General features: G+C 34.7%; 3 protein-coding genes and 1 long non-coding RNA gene across 4 annotated transcripts; 3 read left to right on the forward strand and 1 right to left on the reverse strand.

Annotated features, from left to right (window-relative positions):
• The first annotated feature begins 3,685 nt into the window (after nucleotides 1–3,685).
• On the forward strand, nucleotides 3,686–5,008 carry LOC119983094. Its single transcript, XR_005464552.1, has 2 exons — nucleotides 3,686–3,815; nucleotides 4,691–5,008. It is a non-coding gene; the product is annotated as an uncharacterized LOC119983094 (long non-coding RNA).
• A 4,975-nt stretch (nucleotides 5,009–9,983) lies between these two features.
• On the reverse strand, nucleotides 9,984–14,392 carry LOC119982203 (Golgi SNAP receptor complex member 1-2). Its single transcript, XM_038825449.1, has 6 exons — nucleotides 14,114–14,392; nucleotides 13,096–13,292; nucleotides 11,485–11,574; nucleotides 11,350–11,415; nucleotides 10,339–10,468; nucleotides 9,984–10,252 (listed from the first exon to the last, which is right to left on the reverse strand). The coding sequence occupies exons 1-6, from the start codon at nucleotides 14,241–14,243 to the stop codon at nucleotides 10,155–10,157; spliced, it is 711 nt and encodes a 236-aa protein (XP_038681377.1). The 5' UTR covers nucleotides 14,244–14,392; the 3' UTR covers nucleotides 9,984–10,154.
• A 4,263-nt stretch (nucleotides 14,393–18,655) lies between these two features.
• Nucleotides 18,656–22,598, forward strand: LOC119983180. The gene is made up of 5 exons (XM_038826884.1): nucleotides 18,656–19,001; nucleotides 19,588–19,652; nucleotides 19,744–20,976; nucleotides 21,061–22,248; nucleotides 22,328–22,598. Exons 2-5 carry the CDS (start codon nucleotides 19,608–19,610, stop codon nucleotides 22,424–22,426), a joined length of 2,565 nt encoding a protein of 854 aa, XP_038682812.1. The 5' UTR covers nucleotides 18,656–19,001; nucleotides 19,588–19,607; the 3' UTR covers nucleotides 22,427–22,598.
• Nucleotides 22,599–25,676: 3,078 nt separating this feature from the next.
• Nucleotides 25,677–26,724, forward strand: LOC119982826 (auxin-responsive protein SAUR36-like). The gene has a single exon (XM_038826403.1). The coding sequence runs from the start codon at nucleotides 26,038–26,040 to the stop codon at nucleotides 26,557–26,559; it is 522 nt and encodes a 173-aa protein (XP_038682331.1). The 5' UTR covers nucleotides 25,677–26,037; the 3' UTR covers nucleotides 26,560–26,724.
• The last annotated feature ends 1,267 nt before the right edge of the window (nucleotides 26,725–27,991 follow it).

The raw sequence follows: 27,991 nt of genomic DNA on the forward strand, positions 1-27,991 counted from the left end.
ATACCGAAGTTGAAAAGATGTATTTAAAACAACCAAAATTGCAAAAATTAATCAACGATAAGCAAATTTATCAATGGTATTTCAAAAAAAAATGGTAAAAATTAATATTTAATTTGATATCGAAGTTGAAAAGATCATGTAATTAAAACAACCAAAATTGTAAATTAATATTTAATTTGATACAGAAGTTGCAAAGATATATTTAAAACAACCAAGATTGTAAATGAATTTTTAATTTGATACCGAAGTTGAAAAGATGTCAAATGTACAATTCCTTAATCTGCTTAAAATCAAAATCACCTTACAATTATGTGTGTGATTTTTTTTTACTTATAAATACAAGACACTTACAATTCATTGAGTATCAACTGTAAGAGACATTAGTAATCCTAAAGTCATGAATACTCATTTGTTGCTGCTGGTACAATTTCCATTGATCATGAGCCTGTGTGTTACAGGTTTTGCTGGTAAAATAGTCTTTATTTACAACGATTTCGGTCCTGGATCCAATCTTACCATTCATTGTCAGTCTGGCGACGACGACCTTGGTTGGCATAACCTCCAATACGGACAGAATTTTCATTTCCAATTCATTGAGAATTTTTGGGGGACTACACTCTTCTTTTGCAGATTCATGTGGGACAACCAATGTCGTTATTTTAATGTTTTCCCAACTGATGTCGATATGAATAGGTATGAATGGTATGTGGGGCCGGACGGGCCATCGCTTCACTATAAAAATTATTACGGAAAATTCCTTAGTGTACTTCATGCTTGGAAGTCCGTATGTTAATTAATTTCTTGCCTTCAATTTTATGAACTTTTCAAGTGATTGTACTGCTGGTGGTTGGACTAAAAATAAAGAGCTTTTATGCACTATTTTTGGGTTATCTTAATCAATAGATATACCTATATAATTTCATTAGATATATACCACATGCTTTGATACAACAAACTTGATCGGGTATTGCCATTATCGCAATTGATGTACCCTTGCTCAGTCCAAAGTGTGTGAGTTATCTTCCTGCAAATGCTATGTTTTAGAAGAAAGTAATTACCACCACAATATTCAAATCCCCAAATGAAAATGAGCAACACCCTCTCAATCTCAAGGAACAAGTTTGGAGCAAAGGGAAAATCAATGCTTTGAACATGACAACAACTGTGGCAAACTATGGTGTGTTTGGAAATGGTTTTGGTTTTTGGTTTTCAAAAACTGATTTTAAGATTAGATTTTGAAAACAATTTTAAGAAATAATGATGAAAACAAAATTCATTTGATAGAGGATTTTGCACGGAGAAAGAGGAAAGATGAAAGAGAAAACAGAAAAGAATTTTACAAAACTTCAAATAACAGTTTTGGTTTTTTAGTTTTTAAAAACCAAAAACAGTTTTCAATTTTACAAAACAGTTTCTAAAAACACCCAACCAAACGAATTTTCAATCCCATTTGAATTTTCAAAAACAGAAAACAGTTTTGGTTCATATGCATTTCATCACTTTCTTCCATTTCCTCTTCTGTTCATATCAAACTCCTCCATGCAAGTTATCCCTTCACGAAACACAATATTATTTCGCAGAGTATGGAAAGAGTAAGGCAAGTGAAATTGAGTTAGATGTTTTGAATAACGGTACCACAAAGACATATACCACATGCTTTGATACAACAAACTTGATCAGGTCTAACAAATTACTGAAGCAAAATTCCATTGAGAAAGAATCATCTCTCAGAAATTTAATTTTCTATAAAAATAAAATAAGGAATGCTTCCTTATCATTTTGAGAGCCAATAGATGATGAGAAATAATGTACAAGTGGCAATGACTGCAGACAGGATAAGTGTATCTCTTGATCGCCTCCTCCTTATGGACCCTGAAAACCATGACAGGAGATGGATATAAAAGAATATCAAGAAGTAAAAACATTAGCTGCACGAGTTGCTTCGTAAAGTAAAGTACCGAGTAAGCCACGAATTATGGGAAATTTATCACTTAAAAGCTTCACTTTCCCTTGTACATCCCCAAACAAAGCTCTTTGAGACCCTAATACTGATTTGTTCGTATGAGCTTGATTGATGACATCATCTATCTGCAAAAAGATCAACTCAGTATTGTCAAATGACTAACAATAAAAAAGTTACAAGTGTCAAAACAGATCAGAAAAACAAGCAATTTCAACTTTATCATTGGATCGCATGCTTGCCTATCAATGAAGGCATTTAAGATATATAAGAAAACAACAGCAAAGAACTAGACAGCCTGAGGCTTTATTCCGCACAATATTAAGTTGTAATTGGCTTCCAGCAGCAGTTATATTTATGTGATTGCTTGTATCGCAGTATGGAGACATAAAGACTACGCTCGACACTGGTGAAACAGTGGAAGACTTCTTAACAAGCTATTTTGGTTACAGACGCGATTTTCTTGGAGTTGTTGCAGCTGTAGTGCCTGGATTTGCTTCCATTTTTGCCTTTTGTATTAAGGCAATTAATTTCGAGAGGCGGTAGTAGCTGTATTTATGTGATCATAAAAATTCTGTTTAGAAAAGTTAAAGAGAATTTTTTTTTTTTAATTCATCCCTAATAGTGGATTGAAAATGGAGCATATTTTGACAAACATTTTCTTAAATGGTGTTCTTAGTAGGTTAATTATATATGGGTGGTAAAATTAAAATAAAATAAAATAACTATGTTGTAAAATGAAAGAATTGGAAGGAGAGTGTTAAACAAAATGTACGTTGCCACGACCATAGACATTTCCAACAATACCAACACCATCCAAATCATTGCAATCCCACGATTTCATGTCAAGCTAGGGCTACAATCAGGGGTGAACCAGAAATTGATGTTGGGGGACCGTTAAAAGTTGATGGGGTTCGGAGGCAGTGCCCCCAGAAATTTTTTTTAGGGTTATTTACAACATTACACCTATTTAAATTGAAATTATCAATGTACATTCATCTTGATATTTGGTGGCATAAAATAACTCAAAACGTCAGTATAGATACAAATTGACGTTAATGAAACAAAAGGCCATTTTATGAAATAATATCCATTGAAGTTGTGTCCGACGAGACTTGAAGGAATAAAAATCATTTATCGGTAAATCTAAATTGACTTTCTCAACAAGTTCTCGTTTAATATAAACAACCATGCAAAACCAAAAATTGACAGCACATGATACTGAAATTAGCTGATTAGGCATTTAGGTATGAGCCTGTATAAAAATTATGTCTTTTATTTTGATGGCTAAGTATATATGTATATGTATATTAATATTAAATATTTTATTTATGTATATTTATACACTTATATATAATTGTATATAAGTGTATGTAATACCCCGTCTCTATAAAAGAAGATAAAAGTAAAATAAAAATAAATAGGGACTTAGTTATGAAATAAATAAAAAATGAGGGTAGAAAGAAATTTCAAAAGGGTTTGAAGGATATAAAAAAAAATCAATTTAGGGTCAAAAGTAGAAATGGGAAAATATTGAGTTTTAATTTAAAAAAAAATGAAAGAGAAAAGGGTGCAGTAGCACCCGATTCTCATAAATAAAATAAAACAAGAATTGTTTTATAAAATAAAAGAATAAATAAATAATAGAAGAGAAAAGGGTGCTACTGCACCCGTCTCTCATTTTTACAAAAAAGACAAAAGGGTTGTCTTTCCCTTTTCCCACCACCACCTCCGGCCAGCTGCTTCCGGCGACATTCTGGCGAGTCTTCCGGCCGGCAAGGTTCAAGTGTGGGTTTTGAATCAACTCTAGAGAAGAGTTTGATTTCTTGAATTGAAGACACTAACAAGCTTCAAGGTTAGTGAATTTACGTGGAGTATACGTTACATTTGTGGTAAGAATTTGCATTTTGCTTTGAGGTAGGGAATTTTCTCCATTTTTGTTGAATTCTTTAAGTTTCATAAAAATATCTTGAATTTCCTCTTCTTTGATATCTTATCATTATTTGGTTGATAAATTCATTTGGGCTACTCTTTGTTTGTTCCAAAGAGGGCCACGCCCCTATTTTACCCATGTTATTTGTCAATTCTACATTCGATTAGTCTTTGTATATTAAACCTTGAAAATGTCAAGTTTGATTGACATGTTTAAAATGCTCTTCATGAAACTTGTGTGTATGTGGACATTGCACTCTTTTGTACATTATTAGTGGCATGGTGGATCACCAAGTATGGACTTGGGTGGTTCACGTTAGGTGTTGGTGGATTGGAGATTGCTATGGTTTTTGGGCCAAGAGGGTGCCCCGTGAGATCGGGACTCTTGTGTCGGATATATGAGATTGCCAGGTACTAGAGAACTGCGTAGCGGCTCTAGTGTGGCTTTATGTGATCGACTCGGTACTAGAGAACTGTGTGGCGGTTCTAGTGGGGTCTTATGAGATTTCCAGGTACTAGAGAACTGTGTGGTGGCTCTAGTGTGGCTTTATGTGATCGACTCGGTACTAGAAAACTGCGTGGCGGCTCTAGTGTGGCATTATGAGATTGACATGGTAACATTGTGATAATGATTGAGGAGTCATTGGAGGTGAGTTTGGAGGTTCGGATGGGTGACCGGGTACATATTTTTGCATTGACATGTTGTTGCATTTACTTTCTTTAAATTCAGCCTTTCATTACACTCTATTTATATCCCTACTGGGCATTCGGCTCATTCCCTCTTTTCTATCATTTCAGGTGAGTTGTTTTTGATGTCGGTACTACTGATCAGCAGAAGGGGACGTGATCGTGGTGGCCTGGACGAGTGATTAGCTTATGTGTTGGACTTTGGATGTCCTCTGTTAGTTTGGGATTATACATATACATATATATATATGTATATTATGAGATTGTTTTCGGAATTTATGTTGGATGACCCGGAGGGTGTTCCAGAATATTGGGACTCCTGTGTCTGGTAGCATGGTTGTGGCAGTGGACCCTGAGGGTCTTGACTGGATTGATTCTGATTGTTGTTGGATGTTATTAGATTATTATGAATTGGTTGGGTTTTCTGTATATATGTAGGATGGCATTCTCCAATTTATGGGGAGATGCCGTCCGTTTTTCTGCTCGGTTTACTGTTATTGTGTCATTTTCCTTTTCCTCATGCTCCGAGGGTCGGGGCGTGACAGTGTATTTTTAGGTATTATGTATATTTACAATACTATAGTCCCCCTGTTTCCGCGTCCCCCTACAATTCTTTTAGATATAATTGGCTACAATTATTTTAGAAATAATTGACTACAACTTTACCTAAAATTATGTTAAATTGAAATTTTTTAAAAAAAATTACATATTAGAGTTTAAGAATTAGAATTTAATATTTTGAAATTGAAAGTTTATTTAAAAGAATTTAATATTTTGACATTATTATATACCAACATGATTAATTTAGGGGGCAGTAGTGTGTTGTGTATTATGGAGCCAAGGGCTGTGCTTTTAGTGCAAAATTTACTCATGTTTGGGAGCAGAGTCAATGTCAGGGAAAAAAAAAATGACAGCCAAGAGATCAATCTCTCTTTTTTGGTCATTCTCCAAGGTTTTTGAGGTGATTCTTCTATCGAGAATGGTTCATGGTTGAAGGTAGGTATGTCTAGATCCTGACCACAAATCAGTGTTATGCTAAAATCACCAATACTCACATATCAATAGTACCAAATCGATTAACTAAACCAATTAATCAAACCTAAGTATGCAGAGAATCAACCAATAAATAATATCCAAGCAAATCAAAACGATAAAGAGACAAGACAAACGATATACGAGGTTCGGCACGACTTGTCTACTTCCCCGAGCAGTAGAGTATCAATTTCACTATATGAAAAAGACTACAAACCAAGAGAGACTACCCAATACATGTAGAACAAGCTCACCCTATGTGCTATCTTGTTCTTACAAGGCAATTGAAACCGAAAAATCGCTCTCTTGGATCCCTCCACTCTCTCTCAAGTGTTTCCCCTTTGTCAGTGCTCTATCTCTGTTTTTCTCTCTAGGAGGTGGCTAAGGCAACCCTCAAACTAAAATAAAACCCTAAAAGTTCTATTTATAAAAATCTACCTCGAAACTACAGAATTTCTAACAGGTGTCCGGACGGATCGGTTAGCTGTCTGGACAGTTCAATAAAAATTCGGCCTCTCCAAAAGTGGGCTAAGTGTCCGGACGGAACACTAAGTGTCCAGACACTTACCCACCAAAAACTCCAAACGAGCCAAAAATTTCACTACCAGAACGTCAAGCCGTAAGGAAGTGTCCAAGCCATTAACATTTGAAGGAATCAACTATCCAAGAGTGAGGACAGCCCCTGAGCAGATAAGGAAAATACATTTTAAGAGTAATATGATTACATGTTTTCTATGCATTATGAATGTGTGTATATAATGCATAAAAAGAATATATATTCATTTTTCAAGGCAAAATCTATTATTTGTCATAATGATGCATAGAAAGAACGAAATTTTATACAATATGCATCTAGGCATATAATGACTAGAAAGAATATATTCATTTTTAAAGGTAAATTCCATGAATTGTAATAATATATTCATTTTCATTTTCAATAAAAAAAAAGCGATCATATATTTGATGTATGTGATTTAAGACAAATATACACAATAAATATCCATATATTTAAAGGGAAATGAATATAGGGATTAAACTCATGTGGCCATCCATACTAATACATGCATATAAATTAAATTAGATTGTGTATCATTTTAAAAAAAAAATTGTTTAGTTAAAAACAAAAATGCCAAATGTCAATTTATCGTAACTTGAAAATGATGATGTGGCTTCCACTTTTGTCTATTGCATAGATAGATATATTGATTGGGATTCTAAGGTTGCTTTTGTTAGCTAAAATATATAAAACTATTCATATGTAAGTTGCCCAAATCAATATATTCATATGAATGGAAATTAATTAATAAGATACCATAATAAATAAATATGTAAGATGAATAGTACTATGCAAATTTTTTTAGGATACGTTGAATTGGAAAATTCCCAAATAGGCTAAAATTAGTGAAGGCATCTTATACTAATAATATTCCATTATGTATAACCAAATCGGTTATCATATCATAATTGAAAAGATGTATTTAAAACAACCATAATTATAAATTAATTTTTAATTTGATACCGAAGTTGAAAAGATGTAAAATGTACAATTCCCTACCTGCCTAAAATCAAAATCACCTTACAATTATGTGTGTCAATTTTTTTTACCTATAAATACAAGACATGTACAACTCATTGAGTATCAACTGTAAGAGACATTAGTAATCCTAGAGCCATGAAAACTCATTTGTTGCTACTGCTACAATTTATGTTGATCGTGAGCCTGTGTGTTACAGGTTTAGCTGGTATTAGGGTCGCAATTAACAACGATTTCGGTCCTGGATCCAATCTTACCATTCATTGTCAGTCCGGCGACGATGATCTTGGTTGGCATAACCTCCTATATAGAGAGAACTTCAGTTTCCATTTCGAAGAAAATTTCTGGGGGACTACACTCTTCTTTTGTAGATTCATGTGGAGCAATCAGTGTCGTTATTTTAATGTTTTCCCAGTGGATATCAAATGTGCTTTCTGTGATTGGTATGTGAAGCCAAACGGACCATCGCTTCACTATCGAACACGGGAAAAACTCTTTATTAGTGATTATCCTTGGAAGTCCATATGTTAATTAATTGCTTGCCTTCAATTTTATTAAGAAGTGATTGTACTGCTGGTGGATTGGAGTAAAAAATAAAGAGCTTTTATGCACTATTTTGGGTTATCTTAATTAATATATATGTATACACATACAATATTTGTGTGTATATATATACATATATATATATACATATGTGCGCATGCAATATTTTAAAAAACACTTGTCCACGATGATGGAGAATTTCGACAACACCCAGATCCGCTACAATAATTGAATATCTTTGTATATATTTGCTCCATTTAAACAATTACAAAGTAGTATATATGCTACTTCAAAATGTTCAGATTTTTTTTAATAGAAAGAGAATATTATTAAACTGGACAAAATGCGGGATGAGATACCCCTACAATATCATCCCGTAAAAAGAGAATAGTTACAGCATGAGGATAAGAAAATGAATGAACTCCCTGGGCCAAGTCGAACCCAAGTTTGGCTAAACTATCTGCACAGAAATTTTCCTCACGATAAACGTGTCTCACATGAATGACCCAATCTTGACAAAAAATACGTTTAATGCGCATGAGCAAATGAGAGTGAGTATTTGTAGTGATAATCTCTTTATTTAAAATATTAACCACTACTTGAGAATCCACCTCCAACATGACCTTACGGAACCAAGCTCCCAAGTTATACAAAACATTGCGAAAGCATGCCGCTCAAGTTATTGAATGACAAACAAAGGCATGCAGGTAAGGTAGATTGCAGAAGGTTGTAATAATGATAGAAAGAACAAAATTTTAGGCATTATGCATGTGCATGTAAAATACCTAGAAAGAATTAATAAAATACCATAATAAAAGAAAATAAAAACATGTAAGATTAATAGTACTATGTAAAATTTTTTTGGATATGTTGAATTGGTAAATTCTCAAATAGGCTAGAATTAGTGAAGGCATCTTATGCTAATATTCTATTATGCACAACCAAAATTAGTTATCAAAAGATGTATTTAAAACAACCAAAATTGTAAAAATTAATATTTAATTTGATACCGAAGTTGAAAAGATGTATTTAAAACAACCAAAATTGCAAAAATTAATCAACGATAAGCAAATTTATCAATGGTATTTAAAAAAAATTGGTAAAAATTAATACTTAATTTGATATCGAAGTTGAAAAGATCATGTAATTAAAACAACCAAAATTGTAAATTAATATTTAATTTGATTCTGAAGTTGAAAAGATGTATTTAAAACAACCAAGATTGTAAATGAATTTTTAATTTGATACCGAAGTTGAAAAGATGTAAAATGTACAATTCCCTAATCTGCTTAAAATCAAAATCACCTTACAATTATGTGTGTGATTTTTTTTTACTTATAAATACAAGACACATACAATTCATTGAGTATCAACTGTAAGAGACATTAGTAATCCTAAAGTCATGAATACTCATTTGTTGCTGCTGGTACAATTTCCATTAATCATGAGCCTGTGTGTTACAGGTTTTGCTGGTAAAATAGTCTTTATTTACAACGATTTCGGTCCTGGATCCAATCTTACCATTCATTGTCAGTCTGGCGACGACGACCTTGGTTGGCATAACCTCCAATATGGACAGAACTTTCATTTCCAATTCATTGAGAATTTTTGGGGGACTACACTCTTCTTTTGCAGATTCATGTGGGACAATCAATGTCGTTATTTTAATGTTTTCCCAACTGATGTCGATATGAATAGGTATGAATGGTATGTGGGGCCGGACGGGCCATCGCTTCACTATAAAAATTATTACGGAAAATTCCTTAGTGTACTTCATGCTTGGAAGTCCGTATGTTAATTAATTTCTTGCCTTCAATTTTATGAACTTTTCAAGTGATTGTACTGCTGGTGGTTGGAATAAAAATAAAGAGCTTTTATGCACTATTTTTGGGTTATCTTAATCAATATATATACCTATATAATTTCATTAGATATATACCACATGCTTTGATACAACAAACTTGATCGGGTGTTGCCATTATCGCAATTGATGTACCCTTGCTCAGTCCAAAGTGTGTGAGTTATCTTCCTGCAAATGCTATGTTTTAGAAGAAAGTAATTACCACCACAATATTCAAATCCCCAAATGAAAATGAGCAACACCCTCTCAATCTCAAGGAACAAGTTTGGAGCAAAGGGAAAATCAATGCTTTGAACATGACAACAACTGTGGCAAACTATGGTTGATATGCATTTCATCACTTTCTTCCATTTCTTCTTCTGTTCATATCAAACTCCTCCATGCAAGTTATCCCTTCACGAAACACAATATTATTTCGCAGAGTATGGAAAGAGTAAGGCAAGTGAAATAGAGTTTGAATAACGGTACCAAAAAGACATATACCACATGCTTTGATACAACAAACTTGATCAGGTCTAACGAATTACTGAAGCAAAATTCCATTGAGAAAGAACCATCTCTCAGAAATTTAATTTTCTATAAAAAAAAATAAGGAATGCTTCTTATCATTTTGATAGCCAATAGATGATGAGAAATAATGTACAAGCGGCAATGACTGCAGACAGGATAAGTGTATCCCTTGATCGCCTCCTCCTTATGGACCCTGAAAACCATGACAGGAGATGGATATAAAAGAATATCAAGAAGTAAAAACATTAGCTGCACGAGTTGCTTCGTAAAGTAAAGTACCGAGTAAGCCACGAATTATGGGAAATTTATCACTTAAAAGCTTCACTTTCCCTTGTACATCCCCAAACATAGCCCTTTGAGACCCTAATACTGATTTTGTCGTATGAGCTTGATTGATGACATCATCTATCTGCAAAAAGATCCAAGTCAGTATTATCAAAATGGCCAACAGTCAAAGTGTCAAAACAAATCATAAAAACAAGCAATTTAAAGAAAATCCAGACTACAGCATTTGATATAGAGAGAACAGCATAAGCCCATGGAGCCCTGAAGAGCTTCAAAATACTATTGTGGAACAGAGGACAATAAATAATACCATTTCATAGTCAAGAGGCTAGCTAAATGCCTGATTGTATGTGAAACCACAGTGGATTCATCTTACAAGTCTACAACTACATGTTGCAGCAAGAGTAATATCAGCAGCTATATTAGTTGACTTTATGGAGCAATCAGTTAAAGCACCAGATCATTAATTTAGGAGAGAATAGTTCAAGACAGATGAGAATTCTATCCTATTAGAATGAAGCAGGAATGATCCAAAGCATAAAGCCAGTAAATATGAAGAAATTACGTCATTTATTGAGCTATAAGCCAGAGTGCCAGACAATTTTTCATAAGACCTTAAAAGCTCAAAAGTTTCAGGGGAACTAGATTATTTACATTCTAGCCAATTAAACTTAATGCAAGATGAAGTTTAGGCTCATATTTTTTGGCTGCATTTTACATTTATCATTTTGGACTCCATCCTCTTCTTGGTATACACATAATGATCATCTTAAATAACTCCTGTTTAAGTTGCCCTGCCCAATATTTTCACAATGTTCACAATTATAGTGATGGAGATAATTTTGTATTTTTAATATTTTTCCCTATTGACAACACTCCAAATTCCCAATGATCCATCAAGTTCACTATGGTCATAGACATAAGGATGCAACAAAAACGTAAGATAAAACATCTTCCTAAGCAGAAGACACGGAATATGACCAAGAGAGTGTAACTAAGTCATACATGTGATATGCTTCCATGGATGGCAGCTCTCTCTCGTAGCAACTGCATTCTTGGACTCCCAGATGCCTGCATGGCATATAAGATTATCATTTGTTTACAGCACCAATAATATTTCCAAGTTTGAATCATTCTCACCTTGTACTCACTGATATCATCCCTGACTGAACTAAGAAGCTCTGCATGTTCCCTCATTGAGTTAATGTTCCCCTTAATTCTTCGAAATTCCTGATGAAACAAACTCTCTATATTTAATGAGACAGAAACACCCAGTCAACTCATTCAATTACCGGATACAGTGAAAAATGAAGTCTACAACACAAATGTCTAGTATCTTAGAAGATGGCTACAACAGGGTGCATTAAGATAAAATGGCTACAAACCCAACTCCTAGAAAACTACGAAAAACAATACCATGGTACCACACTAAGGTATTACCCGCCAAAAAGACAACCATATATAAACAGGTACATTTTCAAGCAATTTTACAACTTGTCTCTCTCTTTACAAGGTCTAGTCTTGTTCTTGCCATTCACAAACAAAGCGAGTTAATAAGTACTAGCTGTATAAAAGAGCCGCAGTTTCATTTTTGCAATCAATAAGATGCAAAACTAGCATGTACAAGCAAAATGTTCTAGGAATGAGGAACTAGATTACATTTACAAAAAAGGAGAAAAAAGAAAAAACAAACAAACTTCTACAGTTACTTATTTGGTTCACATTAAAGGTAACAAGAAATTGGCGATGGCTAAACTTGAATAACACATCTGCTCCGTATCAAGGTTCCACACGGAGATGCAAAAGGGGCAACTTTTACTGGTGGGAAAGCCACATATATTTGGTTTGCCGCGCTTCGTAAGGTAATATACGAGGCTTACATTATAACCCAAAAACAAAGGATGCTACATTTTAGGAATGAAATTATATAATTGGGATCAAGGGTAGGATTGATCCATTGTTTCCATGAGATCTTGGGAATAAAATGATGTCACAATTTCTTTCTCAAGTATGCATGTATGAAGCAATATCCTTGTGCCTCTAAAATTGGGCCTTTCAAAACACATGAAATTCTTTCTCCAGATCCTGGCATGGATTTATTGACTAGAGTACTAGACTATAGACTATAGAAAGAGCATGATTTCTATGAAACTCGAGTAAAGCCCAAAATAACTAAATCAGATATAGGTTGCGTAGTGACAATATATGGAATGGTGTAAGCCGTCGAATGAGATTTTTTACGTTGGATAATATACTGCAAATTACACCATGATTACTTATTGTGATCACCTAGTTCGGAAATTCAGGAAAATTCATAGCATGGTCAAATCCTTATTGACAGAAGCAGAGAAATAGATGCAAGTTAGTGCAGTTACGAATATTATTAACTACTAATGTTGACCACAAGGATGTGGACTCTATAAGCACTTTCATTTATTTCAAAGGCATAAAGCATCAAACTGTCAATAAAAACAGCTACAAGTTAAAGTTTCAATTGTCATCATTGATACTAACTGAACTCAAGAAAGTCTTGATGATTGCCCATCCTAGATTTTGCATAATCAGCTTAGATATTTCATGGCTTTCACAACAAAGATAAAATTTGCTCCATCTCTAACTCAGAACATATAATGAAAATCGTAAATCATAATCCACATGTGCCACCAGCTTATCACTAGTTAGAAAATGCAGCAGAGTTCTGAATCAAACAAATGAAAATAAGCGGGGTGCTTAAAATCTAGAAAGTGTAACCTGGGTAAACTCATGAAGTATGTCTCTGTGCCTTGCAAGCTTCTGAGTAACTGAAGTAGTGGGTGCTGCAGAGGCAGCACATCTACTCATAGAATCGTTTATATCTAGTAACTTCTCAAGCGATGACTGGATTTCCATTTCCATTGACTTCCACGACCTGCTGGATCCAACAGTCGGTGAACTAGTTTCTACATAACCTGAACCCAAAATCTCTATCATCAGAAGAAGACAGCCTTACAAAAGAGACAGTGCAATCTACGTTTCATATCTCCAACCATGATTATCATTTATGAAAGCTTCAATAATGACATACATATAGATGGTAAATTGGTTTAAGTACTAGTGAAAAACAAAAATTAAAAGTACAATAACCATATCAGGAAAAGTAGTCCCCCCTATCCCATCAATCAATAATCCCATACATGAAACTTGAGATCACTCACACGACATACTCTTATTAAAGCTTGCAATATGAAAGGTCCAAAATATATTCGTAAAAAGTTCAAGAGGCGAGGCAATGTTTCAGTTATTAGGATCAAAATTCAGCCAGTGATATGAAACATATGCCATATCTGAAGAGATGGATGAAAGTAACATGAAAATTATACAAACGGAATTTGTTAAAATACTATATCCAAAATGTTCGGAATAAGAATTTTAATCAGTATTACCTTCAATGATAAACTTTTGGTCAGACCACCAAGTTCTGTAATTGAAATGGAAATCCAATTTTGTTTTCCTTAAAGAGTTTTGAATCCCCTCTTATATATATCTCAATAAAATACCACGACGTCTATCAACTAATCAATCAATCCTACTGACGTACAGTAACAATGTAACTACCCACACAACACAATCTCAAAACAATGAGTTGAGGTCTTTCAAGATTTGGAAATATTGGATCCGAAAGTTGTGCAAAATTCTAAAACCCTAGAATTTGGTTTAAGAACTGAACCATAATGCAATGCAATTGTGTGTATATACTGCAAGAGTAGAGGGTAGAAAGAAAACTGCGAACCTCCTTGAGTGAAGCGAGCACCAAGTTTAGCATAGGAGGAGAGCTTGACATCGAGATCACCCTCGATCTTCCTGGCCTCCCTCCTCAGCTCCTCCCAGCCGGACTCCTGCAACTCCAGATTCGACTCCATAATAACTTCGGGTAGTCTGTATTCGAATACGGATCCTCCGTGTACATACACACTCCTTTGCTTCAGTGATCCGAAGATGGATATAGATTGATTCAGTCAATAATGTCTACAACTTAATTTTGGATTGATTAACCACTTCTGCGATTGTTTCCTTACTCTGCTCCATCTCACAAAAACAGATTTTTCATAGGTAATGGCGTCCGGACATGGCGATCTAACTGGGCCATGAAAAACCTAGGTCAGTTAACGTTACAGTTTGGTAAGCCCATGTACACAGCCCCTTATCAATGCTTTTTACTGAGCGTCTAGATCAGTTCGGCCCGTATTCTTGATTGACCTCCCATTAGCAAGCCCAATCCAAAAGGTAATAGCCGAAATCTATTGGACCAAAATAGCTTTGTGCCGGTAGTGAGTGAGCCTGGACAGAGCTTGGGCAGCCCAGTATTTTTTTTTTCCTTTTACAAACTATACACCGTTACACCCAATGAAGCGCTATTGCAAACAAATTTTATTGATACTTATGTACACTGCATCGAGTTGTTTTCATCTTTGAGGAGGTCCAAAACTTGCTCAGGTTTTCGAGTATCAGGATGGTTGGATTAATTGTCAGGAAGTGATTGTTCGACTATTTTTCGATGAACTGTACAGGAGATTAGTAAGCTACGGGATCCCTAAGTTGAACTTCAAGAGGAAATGTTTTCTCCCTTTTCTAATAATCGAAGTTGCGAGTTTAGAGATTTAGAATTAACTGGTGTAAAGATTTCCTTTTACACTCACTTGGGTAGATCCAATTCTAGTAGGAAAATGTTTCTTCCTCCTGAATTTTTAGGAAAGTTTTTCAGAGGTGGATCTTCATTCTTCCTTTCCTAATAGAAGTATGATTTTCTTTGTTCTTCCGGTTATCTTAAGTGTTAGTCACTTGAGGATCTCCGAGATGATGATCATCGGTTGTCGTCTTCATTGCTTGGCACGTCGGAAACATCTTTGCTCGGTATCCCGGTGACATTTTTGTTCAGCGTCTTAGTGTCACGTGTAAACATATTATTGGAGGGTGGCATTGGTAATACCAACAATCAAGTATGTTAATGAAATGTGTAATATGTAAAAAAAACATGAATTATTAAATTAATTATCTATATAATACCAATGTTGGTTTGCCTAATTGTAATTTTTTATTTTTTCTGTCTGATTAGCTAACGAATACCATGGAGTTTATCTAGTTTGACCCAGAAAATAAAACTAAACTTAAAAGAAATTAAAGCACAAAAATCAATAATCCTCTCCCAAAAATAGGATCTAAAAACTTAAAAGAAATTAAAGCACATAAATCAAGAATCCTCTCCCAAAAATAGGATTTATGGCATTTTTTGTATTAGTGATTATATATATGGTTATGAGGATTAAGAAAACATGAGTGACCATGACATCAGCATATATATTATAAGCCATAAAACGAGGAAATAAGTAATCGAACTCTTGTGTACATCTCTACGGTCCAATTACCCTTCAATACTAAATAATCAAAATCTTTAAACATTACCAACGTGGTTCGATTGGCAATTGGTTGGGTTAGGTGTATGTGTTCAAATTCGATCCCAAAGAGAAACATATTTCTCAGTGGTATTTAAAAAAAATCTTCAAAACATTGGTTTTCAAATTCACACAAGACAAAAGGGACTTGGTTTATGAAAACCCTGAAATTTTGCAGAAATCATGTTGAAAACAATTGGTTTTTAAATTTAAGTGTTGCTGTCTTTGAATTAGTATTTCGGTTTGATGACAGAGTTGATATAAAACGTAACATATTATTATTATTATTATTTGTTCAGCAGACGACATTTACATCACCATATATTTATCTTTCTTAATTATAAAATGTAAAATATTATTAAATGTTGCATCACAAAACTGGAGTCAGAGATGATGAGAGATTAATCTATTAGAGATATATGGAGATCACCAGATCAGATGATTATCCACCACCCAGTATGTCGGTACCAGATGAAGGAGAGGAAACGATGGCAGCTGGACGCAGGCGGCAACAGTCTGTTAGGGTTCCGACGTTGCATGTAGCCGCGCAGGTCTCTGCTTCACTGGTCTCCGTCTAGGTCTGGTAGAAAATATAATGTATGACTAGTGTAGTATAAATATTGACATATTGTTATAAATTAAAGTATAAAACCTGAAATCTATCTCTAATATATGTTCGGTTTTTAGTTTGGGACCGAAAAAGTAAAATTTTTGAACTCAATCGTAAACCAAAAACCGAATAACTATTATTATTCAACCCGAAACCGAACCAAAAATTGAGAAACCAAACCAAATGAATATTTTTGGTTTAGGTTTTTTTACACCCCTAGCTATGATTTAAACAATTTTTTACCCCCAAAATTTTAAAACTGAAAGAAAAGCCAACAAAAGGCCAAACAAAAATTAATCCAACCGTGATGAATGCTGTACCTGCATTATAAGATTAGTACAGGTGCCCGTACATATTATTTTAATTAATTAAAATAACAATGTTTTTTACATATGAAAACAACTTAATTAATTACCATAATGATTAAATTAAAAAAAATAGTAAAATATACTCAAAGAAGAATCAAAACACAACGGCATTATAATACTGAAGAAACCAGTAAGATGGAGCTTTCAGAGTGTAAGCTTTGTTTGAAACTCGTAAAATAAATAAATTTAAGAAGATAAGGTCATAGGAAATGCATCTACTTGCTGACAATTAATAAAATTGATTAAGACAATTAAAAGCCGTCCTTTTTGTCTTTTCTATACCGTAATTAGCGTTGACTGATAACGTTGTTTTTATTAAAATATCCGCAAGATTTAAGGAAATATATATGCGTTTTTCTTTTTGTTTTGCAATTGGGAAACGACACGTACATCTAAATGTATTACATTTAAAAAAACAAATATTGAAAGACGAAAGCCACAGATTATTGATTACACCCGAATCACTAATGGAAACAATAAAAATGATGTATATCATTTTGATAATTAGGATTCAAATCTGTTCCTTCTCAAACCCTAAAAAAAAAAAAAACCAGACGAATGTCTTTTCGTTTTTCCATTACAATCTTCAATGAAATTCATTGGACTGGGGAGAATCAAGTTAGGGAAGAGAATCAAAGTTAGGCTTCCTTTCATTCATGGAAACGACACCTTGATGGTTTACGATTACGGCGGCCCCACTCTCCAAGAATATAATTTAAAATCAGACGCTTGGCATTTTGTGATTCGTCATTTTAAGAATGGTGCCCACGACTTTTGACTTTTTCCACTATATTAGCATCACATGGACCCCACAACAACAGTTTAGAGACATACGGTTGAAGTACGATTCGGTACGGGAACCTACGGCTTTTGGACTTTTTGCATTGGCTTTGCATTTTCTTTCTCTTTTCTCTAGAAAGGAAAAGTCAGGGGTGATGGACCCAAAAGACCAGTCAATCACAGTAGTTACTAGTTAGGCATATCAATATTTGTAGTAATTAAATTTAAAGGTTCCCCAATCCTTTAGGATCTATCATCTCATCTAATGATGATGAAGATAAAGTAATAAAAATTTTAAAAATTAAAAAAAAAACAAAAATATGTTATAATGTAACACAACTCTAAATCATTGGATCGAAAAGAATCGTAGAGCCTCAAATTCATTTTTAGTTGATCTACGATTCTAGCTTGTTTAGCATTAATGAGTAATTGCATAAACCAAATTCTCTTTATATTGGATATAGTTCCAATTTTAAGGGATCTAATGGAAGCCCCGAAACAAAACCTAGCTAACTTCAAACAAGTTGTTAATTGATAGTATCTACCCACCTTTATTAGTATGAAACCAAACCTGAAATCTAATAAATTACGATAAACAGAGCATTAGCTACTCGCCAAGAGTCAGGCCGAGGAGCAGTAATGTCAGGGTTTAGATCCCTATATGTCGGGTCTCTAGTAAATAAAATATCAATATCAATATCATTTTTTTTTTACTTTTTCTCGTTCTAAAATCAGTACTTATTATTTTCAAAAATCAGTTAAGATTTAATTAAAAAAACCTGTCATTTAATTGGGTGCATCTATATACACACGATTTTTTACTAAATGCACACAGATGAGACAGATTGTCAATCATGATTGGATTTTTGTGAAATGTTTTTGTTGCGTTAAAGCCTTACTAAATACACATGCTGATGGGATACTGACACAAAAAAGAGGCTTATAAGACGTTTCAGACACTATCATTAAAAAAAAGCATCTTCATCTTGTGGGCTCCACTACGTTGTCTTGTCCCATCCACCGTTGCCACATCAATTCTTGGCGACTTAAAGAGGCTTGGTGGCAATTTTGGACTTTTCTTGAGTTTAATTGTTATTTACAATTGGGAGAAGTATGAAAAAGGCCCCTGTACTATGGTTTTTGGTTCAAAAAAGCCCCTTAACTTTGTTTTGGATCAAAAAAGCCCTCATACTTACAAGAAACGAAAACGTTAACCCTTCTGTTAACATCCCGTTAAAATCTGCTTATTTGGCATTTAATTTATTTTTTCTTTATTTTTCAACTAATGACGTGGCATACATGTGGCATTAAAAAAAAAAATTACAAATGACGGGTCACTATGAGTATAGTATACCATATTCTCGGCTTCAAAGAAAACCTAAGACAGAAAGACGAAAAAATCAAATTTGCAATTGAAGAGCTATCTCTGAAGAACAACCGTATGCGACTGGATCTGGATCTGGAACATAGGTATGCGACTGGATCTTGGGTGTGCTCCACCTCTTTGATTTTCAACTTCGATCTTGGGTAGCGATTATGGGTTTATGAAATGGAAAATGTTTTGAGCTTTGTTTTTGACTGAAGAGAATCGGGATAGATGGTTCCTATATCTGGATCTGGTGCTGTGAGCTTGTAGGCAAAACTCTATGTGCATATTATATCGTTTATTTCCCTTAGTGGGTTGTCTCGATCTAAGATCTTTTGATTTTTTTTTTCTCTCATTCATAGTTTCGTGTTCTCAATAATTTGGAGGATTTAATTATGCTGCTACAAGTTTTTCAAATCTTTGGGTTGAATCTGTGGGTCGAGTAGTATTTAAATCATGTATCTTACTTTATTGTGGTTTGTTCATATTTTGTTGAGCTAAAATTTTCTTGTATGGATGGTAATTTTTCTTAGGTTAATTCTGCTATAGATGGTGCATATTTCTAAGAATCCTGTTATTAGTTGGTGTAATTAATGGTATTAGGAATCCTGATATTATACTCCTTTAAGTTTCGTCTCTTTCTTAGTAAGTGAATATGGAAATATCCTTGATTGAGATCTTGTTGTGCAGATTCTGTACAAGTGAACAAAATGGTGAAGACTAGAGCTAATCGACATCGTCTAACCCAAATTGAGGTGGGTTATTTTGTAACTTTCGAATTTAGGTTTAACCAATGTGATGTTATGGTAGTGATTTTCATAGGGATTTCGAATTCAATTGTTGCAGGACTATACCAGTTCTGATAATGAGGTTAGTAGTGAAGACATAGAAGAAGAGTTTCTGCCAGAGGACTCATCATCTGAAGATGATGAAGAAGTTATTGCTGCACGAGAAAAAATTAAGGTGTATAGGAGGGGTTGGAGAGGTGTTGCTTTGCTGAATGATAGTGACAATGAACAAGATGCTGGTGACAATCAGGGAGAAACTTTAGGTAGGAATGATGAAGATTCTGGTGCCAATGAGGGAGTTGTTGGAGGTGAAAATGATGATGTTGAAGGTGATGAGTCTGATAGGGAACAGAGTTCATACATTGATTCATCTGATCCTGGCAGCTACATTGATAGCACAAATGAGGACCCTGAAGTGAGGGATGATGCTGTTAGGAGAAAAAGCAGATTTCCTTTATTCAAAAAGCAAAAAGGTATACCTATATTTGAGTTGAGTATGTTGTTTGATAGTAATGATGAATTTAAAGATGCTGTTAACAGTTATGCAATACTGACTAGGCATGATATAAGGTTCACCAAGAATGAGCCTAATAGGTGTAGAGCTAAATGTAAGGGATCTTCTGACTGTCCATGGATAATATTTGCCTCGTACAATAGAGATATTGGTAGTTTTCAGGTGAAAACATACATCAATGACCACAGTTGTGAACAAAAAAGGGGGTTAAAGAGATTAACATCCAAGTTTTTGTACAATAAATTCTATGGATTCATTACTGCCCATTTTGATATCAAGTTAAGGTATCTAAAGGCCTTTGTAGAACAAAGTTTATCATTAGATGTGAAAATGCAACAATGTAAAAGGTTGAAGAAGAGTGTGTTAGCTGACATGGCAGGAGATTGTATCAAAGAATATGCAAAGCTTAGGGATTATGCTGAAGAGCTAATTGTGTCTAACCCTGGTACTACTGTTGATATATTGACTGATAGGCAGAATGAGGGGGATCCTGCTTTATTCAAAGCTTTTTATTGTTGTTTTAAAAGTTGCAAACAGGGTATTCTAAATGGTTGTAGACCAGTATTGGGGGTGGATGGTTGTTTTCTGAAGGGGCTTGTAAAAGGTGAGCTTCTAACAACAATTGGTCGTGATGGAAATAACCAAATGTTCCCTGTGGCATGGGCTGTGGTTCTTGTTGAGAACACAGATACTTGGACATGGTTCTTGAACCTTTTGAGGCATGACTTGGGCACTGCTGAAGGAGAAGGTTGGACAATAATTAGTGACCGACAAAAGGTTTGTAATTGTCATCAAAGAAATATGTTATTATTTGATGGACAATCACATTGTCAAAAACTAAAATTTGCTTGTTTTATACAGGGGTTGGTATCTGCAGTTGCTGACACATGGTCTAAGGCAGAGCACAGATTCTGTTGTAGACACCTTTATGCCAATTGGTGCAAGACACACCCTGGAAGGCATTTGAAGAAATTATTCTGGACACTTGCAAAATCTACAAACAAGGTTGAGTTTGAGGAGAGGTACAAACAGATTGAGAAAGTTAATCCAGTTGCTGCTAAAGATTTGAAGCTGGTTGATCCAAAATACTGGTGCAAGGCATTCTTCAGTCCTTTGCCTAGGTGTGACAATTGTGACAACAATCTGTGTGAGGCATTTAATGGCACAATATTGGAAGCAAGGACTAAATCAATCATATCTATGCTTGAAGACATTAGAAGGGGGGTTATGAGAAGAATTAGAGACAAGAGAGTAGGGGTGTCTTCATGGAAACATGATTATGGTCCACTGATTCATAAAAAGTTGCAGGAAAATGTGAAGGAGAGTCATATTTGGGTGGCTGAGTGGAATGGAGGTGGAAGTTATGAGGTTAAATGTGGGAGGAGGCAGTTTGTTGTGAGATTGAGGGATGGTGTGTGCACATGTGGGGCATGGGAACTATCTGGCATCCCATATGCTCATGCCATACGTGCCATACATGATAGTGGTGAGAAGCCTGAAGATTACTTAAATCTATGGTATAAGACAACAACATATCTGAGGGCATATCAACTTCCAATGGAGCCAATCCGAGGTGAAAATATGTGGCCTAAGAGTGTACAAGACCAAGTGCTTCCTCCAAAATTAAGAAAGATGCCAGGGAGACCAAAGAAGAAGAGGAGAAAGGAATCACATGAAATTGTCCTTAAAACAAAGTTGACAAGAGAAGGGAGGATTATGACTTGTCATGTGTGTAAAGGGAAAGGTCACAATGCTCGGAACAAAGAATGTCCAGGCAAGAGGGGATCCAGTACCCAAGGCATTAGTGGGGTTACTATCAGTGGCATAAGGAGTGATAGGACTGGAAATTCTCAAGCATCCCAAAATACCATTGTCACAATTCAAGGAGGTCAGGACCAGTCCAGCAATCCCATGTCATTAGCTGCCACATCCACATATGTTAGCCCTTTTCACAAAGATTGTAGACCTAAGAGCAAGCCAAGAAAGAGGACAATGCTAACCGGAATTGGGCTATACATCAATCCTGATACGGGTCGTTCGATACTGAATGTAAGTTTCAAAATATTACCCTTATATTTGTGTATACATTATCTTCTCTAAATTTTCTTTCTTATCACTGGTATTGTAGCCTGGAACAAGCATGGCAAGGGTTATTGACCGTGGCAGTCAAAACAACAAAAAGAAGACCAACACATCAAGAGATGCGGGATCAATGGGATTGAATTAGCATTGGATTGGATTCTGCATGCTACAATATGGGATGAATTAGTATTGGATCCTATTTGTGTTTGTTTTGTTGAATCAGACAATGTTTAAGTATGTTAATGTTGTAATAGACCTATCTATCTTTATGTTGGATTTGTTTATGTTGTAATAGACATATTTGTTTTTGTATTGGATCTTTCTATGTTGAATTAGCTGTTATCATTGTTATCAGTAAAAAGGGCTAAATTGAGTCATTTATGTGAAGTATAGGGTCTTAAATGTCCCTTTCCCCATAGTACAGGGGCTTAATTGAGTCATTTCTGCAGTTACTACAACTTGTGATTCATAGACAACAAAACGTGAATTACTTTTTAAAATAGACACGTGTCAACATCTTATACGTTAATGCCATATGTATGCCACGTCATTAGTTGAAAAATAAAGAAAAAATAAATTAAATGCCAAATAAGCAAATTTTAACGGGATGTTAACAGAAGGGCTAACGTTTTCGTTTCTTGTAAGTACGAGGGCTTTTTTGATCCAAAACAAAGTTGAGGGGCTTTTTTGAACCAAAAAACATAGTACAGTGGCCTTTTTCATACTTCTCCCTTTACAATTCAACATCTAACCCCCACCTTCATTTTTTTTTCTTCAATTAATTACATCTAGAAGCTCCCCCCATCCATGATAAATTAATATCATGAATTGACCTTTCGAAATTATATTTTCATCCCAAGTACTAAATTGTATGACAATCTATACATTTAAACATATATTCGTTTTAGAAGAAACATCATATTCTATTGATAGAAGTTTCCATTTTTCTAGAAACACATATATATAATTGCACAATTCGATATAAAATCATCAAAAAAAACTACCCATGATTTTGTATCGTAAATTTTATGTTTATATCAATGAGAGGTGGTTCGATTGATTATCAACTAGATTCTACATATGTGTGTCCTATGTTCGACTCCAACGATAAATATATTTTGGTATTTCAAACAAAATAAATTTATGTTTCCTCTTTTCTTATTTTCTTTAATTTGACCAAAAGAAATAATTTTTTACTTATAATAAATAATTTTTTTCTTAAAATGAATATTGAAAGATTCTAAATAGCTAGTTAAATTGGATTCCCCTCTTAGTTGGTTTATTTCCTTTTATTAAAATAAACTTCATTACAGGTTGTACAGTTTGGTTATTCTAATTTTCTATTTCTCTGTTAAGGGTAGTGTTGAACATACATTAAATAATAAGCTCAATGTAATTTTGATTAATAAGATACAATTATGGACCAAAATATATATAATTAAATAAATTTTCATTTTTATACTCTTAATTTTCTTGTAAATAAATTTTGATTAATGTATGTTCAACACTGCGTCACAAATTGATTGTGTTGTGACTATGATAGCAAATTGAAAGTGTTGTTTGTTTTATTGCTAGTTCAACGGGTTAGCGAAAGATTTTAAGATATCAGGGCCAGGTTGGGTGCTCAAAAACCCTACCCAACCTGACCCGTTGCCATCCCTATTAGTAAACCACAATCGATAAGTCCATGACTCCATAAGTCTATTAAAGTTATGATCAGTAAAATCGATAAGATTATAAAATCAGTAAGATGGTAAAATCAATAAGATCATAAGGTAAGATCGATAGATCTTATCAATTTTAGGATTTTACATCTATTCGAATCGTTTTGGTTACCTAAGATCATACGATCTTACGATCAAAATCAGGATTTTGATAGCGGTTAAATAGTGTAAACTATATTTTGTTTATATTATTACTAAGTAAAAATTATAATTACCTTAATTTAATATTTAAATAGTAATTTAATATTTTAAGTTTTTTAAGAATTGAGAGTGCAAGTTATTACAGTAGGAGAAGAAGGGGGACTTCTTGGAGTTGTGTTATCCGTACGGTTCTTAGACCAGACTTTTTCTTTTTATTGGTAATCGGTAATAGAATGGAACAAAGTCGATGGTGATGTAATCATCAAACTGTTTGCACAGTGCTTTGCCCTGACCAAGGGACTAGGGACCCTATGCAATCAATCAGTCAGACCATCGACAGATAGACTTGTGTGCATTTAGCAAAAAAACCTGTGTATTTAGCAATTACCCATTTAATTTCAATAAAAAAAAAAAAATACGGTTACTTCAACGATCCCCAATACTTCTAATAAATATCTGGGAATTGGCCTGTAATGTCAGTTTTGTCTTGTCTTGTCTAGTCTCGACATGTTTGATATTTCCAAGAGCGTTCGTCGCCTCTCCATCGGTCAGGTTCTTCCTTCGAAGCAACCTGGTTTGATGTGATCGAGATTTTTAAGAATTACCAAATAATGCTGTTGACCGCGATATCATTCGCAATCCGCACCGTCCAATCAGACGATCAAGAGTCCAAATCCAGTCAATTTTGGAACCGTTTGATTTACGGCGCATCGGACGCCCCACAAAAAAATATAGTCGCTTAATTGGTTCGTGTGTTGATTGTTCAACTATATTTCTACTTTCATTGTCCTTAAATTTTTCTTGATCTTAATTTCATCCTTCAATTATTAAAAGGTATTCATTTCATCCTATGAAAGAATAGTCAAAAAAATTTAACGTAAGATCTATTTGATATATTGGAGTAATCTCTAATTGTTAATTTTTGACAAACAGGGAACGATATTATTCATAAACTATTAATATCTAACACTTTTAATATTTAAATTATACAACAATAAAAGTTAGATATTTTGAGGATTTTGGAGCGTTTGGTATTTTTGAAATTTTGTGAGATGACAAGTGTAAAATTTAAGCCAAGTAAGATGATATGTGTAAAAATTACATCAACTAGAATGTAACGTATAATTTTTTTGATGTCGTAATCGTTTGAGAGATGAACATGATACGTTTGAATAATTGAGGGATAATTTTAAGAGAAAAAAAGTTTAAAATAAAAAATGAAATCAAGAGTATAGTCAAGGGACTGAATATATTATGTATATTTTCGCCATTGTTGAATTGTTCATCTTGCTAGCAGGTTGTATCCTGATCTGACCGTTGGATTATCTGACTTCTACTTTTCTTCCCTTATTTAATATTTAGAACATTTATTCTTCTCCTGCAGAATCGCGCGTTGGCTGTGGACCTTCTGCAACTAGCTGTTGATTTTTCTTTGTTTCTTTTTTAAATTTATTTATTTTAAAAATAAAAATAAAAAAATAAAACCAACTTTTGTGGGTTCTCTCGTATGGTCGTTTGTCTTTATATTCTACCACCTAGCCCCCCAACAAAAGTCCATATTCTCCAACTGCCTTCTACTACCACTAACGCACCTCCACCACTACGGCTCGCCTGTGAGATTATCGCGTCTTGTGATTTTTGGGTTCTGAAGTTGGATAATTCTTCGTCAAATTAGCGGATGAAGAAATTGTTTATTTCCTGTAACGGGGATCTAGATGTTTAACATACCCACATATCTCTCTGAAGTTTGCACAACAATTTTCCGACTAAGCATGTCCATCGCAGACCCTTGGCCTTTTTCATGAACCACACCACACCCTCGTAAAAACTCACCAGTTTCTCATTAAACCCAGCTTCGAAATCACGCACTCAGTTCTCATCTAATCCAGTCATGAGAAAGATTCGGGGCTTGAAGATTGGAAAACGGTTGGCCCGACTAACTGGATGGATTTTTCGGAGAACTCGAATACGACCCGGGTACAACCAGCTGAGCAGTCCAAAACAGGCGTGTTGCAGGCCCAAGCCCATCTCGAAGCTGATCAATTGGGGTCGCCGTTTGACGAAAGGAGCTAGGTCTCTATGTTCTGTTAAACCCGGGTCGGGTTTTGCACCCTTGGGTTACGACCCGATAGAGAAGCTGGCCACGGTGCCAAAGGGGCACTTGGCGGTGTACGTGGGCCAAAAAGACGGTGACTTTCACAGAGTTCTGGTGCCCGTGATGTACTTTAACCATCCTCTGTTCTGCGAGCTCTTGAGAGAAGCAGAGGAGGAGTACGGGTTCAACCACCAAGGAGGGATCACGATTCCTTGCCCATTCTCGGATTTCGAGCGGGTCAAGACCCGGATAGCATCCGGGTCGGCTGGTAGCCGGTCGATGACGTGGAAGCGCCACTATTCGAGGTTGTTCGAGTGATAATGATGATAAATATTCGTAGTTGATAATCTTGTTTAGAATTTTTTTTTTACCTTTACTTTTTTTTAGGTTTAATTAGTACTCCCACATGGTGTTATGGGATTTCTATATATATGAATTTCATAGAGGAGTTTTTTTTCTTTCATTATATTGATTGTGGTTTCCAATAATTCTCTTTTCGAGAAAATGCTTGTTTCTTAAAAACAACTCTCAACTCTTATCTCATCTTTAAAAACCAATTAGAGAAGAGGATTCGATTCTTCTCCACCTCTCCTCCTCCTCCTATGGAGTTGACATACCCTTTCTCAATCAGTCAATCATATCTATGCTTTCATTTAACTAAACGTTAAATTGTACATTAAATAAATAAATAAATAAAGCCATTAATTTTTTTTTAAAAAAATGTACAAAAAGAAGATTTGGATAGTAATTGACAAATATTTCTGGCTCTTTCTTTCATTTCATGCTGCAATTTGTGAGTGTGGGACTTAAAATAGATAATCTTTCAGGGGTATGTGTGTTGGTCACCATAAGTGTCCTCATCAGTGATATGATATCCTAGCATGGTGGATTGGTGGTAATAGACTAATTGTGCTCATAACGGTTTAGAATCTCAATTGTGGAAATGAAATATATGTAGGGTTAGCCTCCACCACAAGATGTCTGGCCCAAATGGTCCATTAAATGTGTCGAGTAAAGGATGTGCCAAGTACAGGACCAGCAATGGTCAGTATCTGCAGACCCACTAGTTACATGATATATATATATATATATGGAACAACATTACTACCCATTTCAGTTTTTGTTCACGAGCCCTTGTTTGTTTCTAAGATTTAAGACTGATTTGGGAGAGTGGTTAGGGTGTCTTTTTTTTATTATCACAATTTACGAGATGGGTATTTGTTCAAACAAGCTGTATAAATATCACCCCGCATTATATAATTTGCACTAGGCCTCGGCTTAGTTCTCAATTGATCCATAGGATGGTATTCCATGTGATATCCGTGGTTTACCAGTCATAACGCAGAATGAAAGTTGAAAGAAGGTATGATCTTCGTCGAAACCTTGAGGAACAAACAAACTCAGAGAATTGGAAAACAAGTCTCTTTGGAATTGTTATTAATAAAATTCAAGCGTGTCTCCAATTAAAACTTAAAGGAGTATTTATACTAGAAAAGAAATCCTAAAACCCTTAGAAAAACAAACAAAGGAAACCGAATTAAATAAGGAAACATTAAAAATATACGCAATAATATAAAAGTGTCTCGTAAACCCCTTAAACGAGTAAATTTGGGCCCAAACTCTGTCTTTACAGAAGACAAAGTCTTGGTATTTTGTGTAGGAAACAGAATTCCCTTTTCGTAACTCCTTCTGGATTGAAAGATATGGGCCCTCAAAGCTCCACCATTAAAACTCTTGCTTTCGATTCCAA

The sequence above is a fragment of the Tripterygium wilfordii genome, chromosome 17 (genome assembly GCF_013401445.1).
Source record: "Tripterygium wilfordii isolate XIE 37 chromosome 17, ASM1340144v1, whole genome shotgun sequence".
Taxonomy (NCBI): domain Eukaryota; kingdom Viridiplantae; phylum Streptophyta; class Magnoliopsida; order Celastrales; family Celastraceae; genus Tripterygium; species Tripterygium wilfordii.

Coding starts and splice junctions, on each gene's coding strand:
- LOC119982826 (XM_038826403.1), top strand. CDS start 26,038: ATGAGAAAGATTCGGGGCTTGAAGATTGGAAAACGGTTGGCCCGACTA.
- LOC119983180 (XM_038826884.1), top strand. CDS start 19,608: ATGGTGAAGACTAGAGCTAATCGACATCGTCTAACCCAAATTGAG. Junction 19,653..19,743: donor ATCGTCTAACCCAAATTGAG/GTGGGTTATTTT, acceptor CAATTGTTGCAG/GACTATACCAGTTCTGATAA. Junction 22,249..22,327: donor CGGGTCGTTCGATACTGAAT/GTAAGTTTCAAA, acceptor CTGGTATTGTAG/CCTGGAACAAGCATGGCAAG.
- LOC119982203 (XM_038825449.1), bottom strand. CDS start 14,243: ATGGAGTCGAATCTGGAGTTGCAGGAGTCCGGCTGGGAGGAGCTGAGG. Junction 13,293..14,113: donor TGCTCGCTTCACTCAAGGAG/GTTCGCAGTTTT, acceptor TTTTGGGTTCAG/GTTATGTAGAAACTAGTTCA. Junction 11,575..13,095: donor TACTTCATGAGTTTACCCAG/GTTACACTTTCT, acceptor TTGTTTCATCAG/GAATTTCGAAGAATTAAGGG.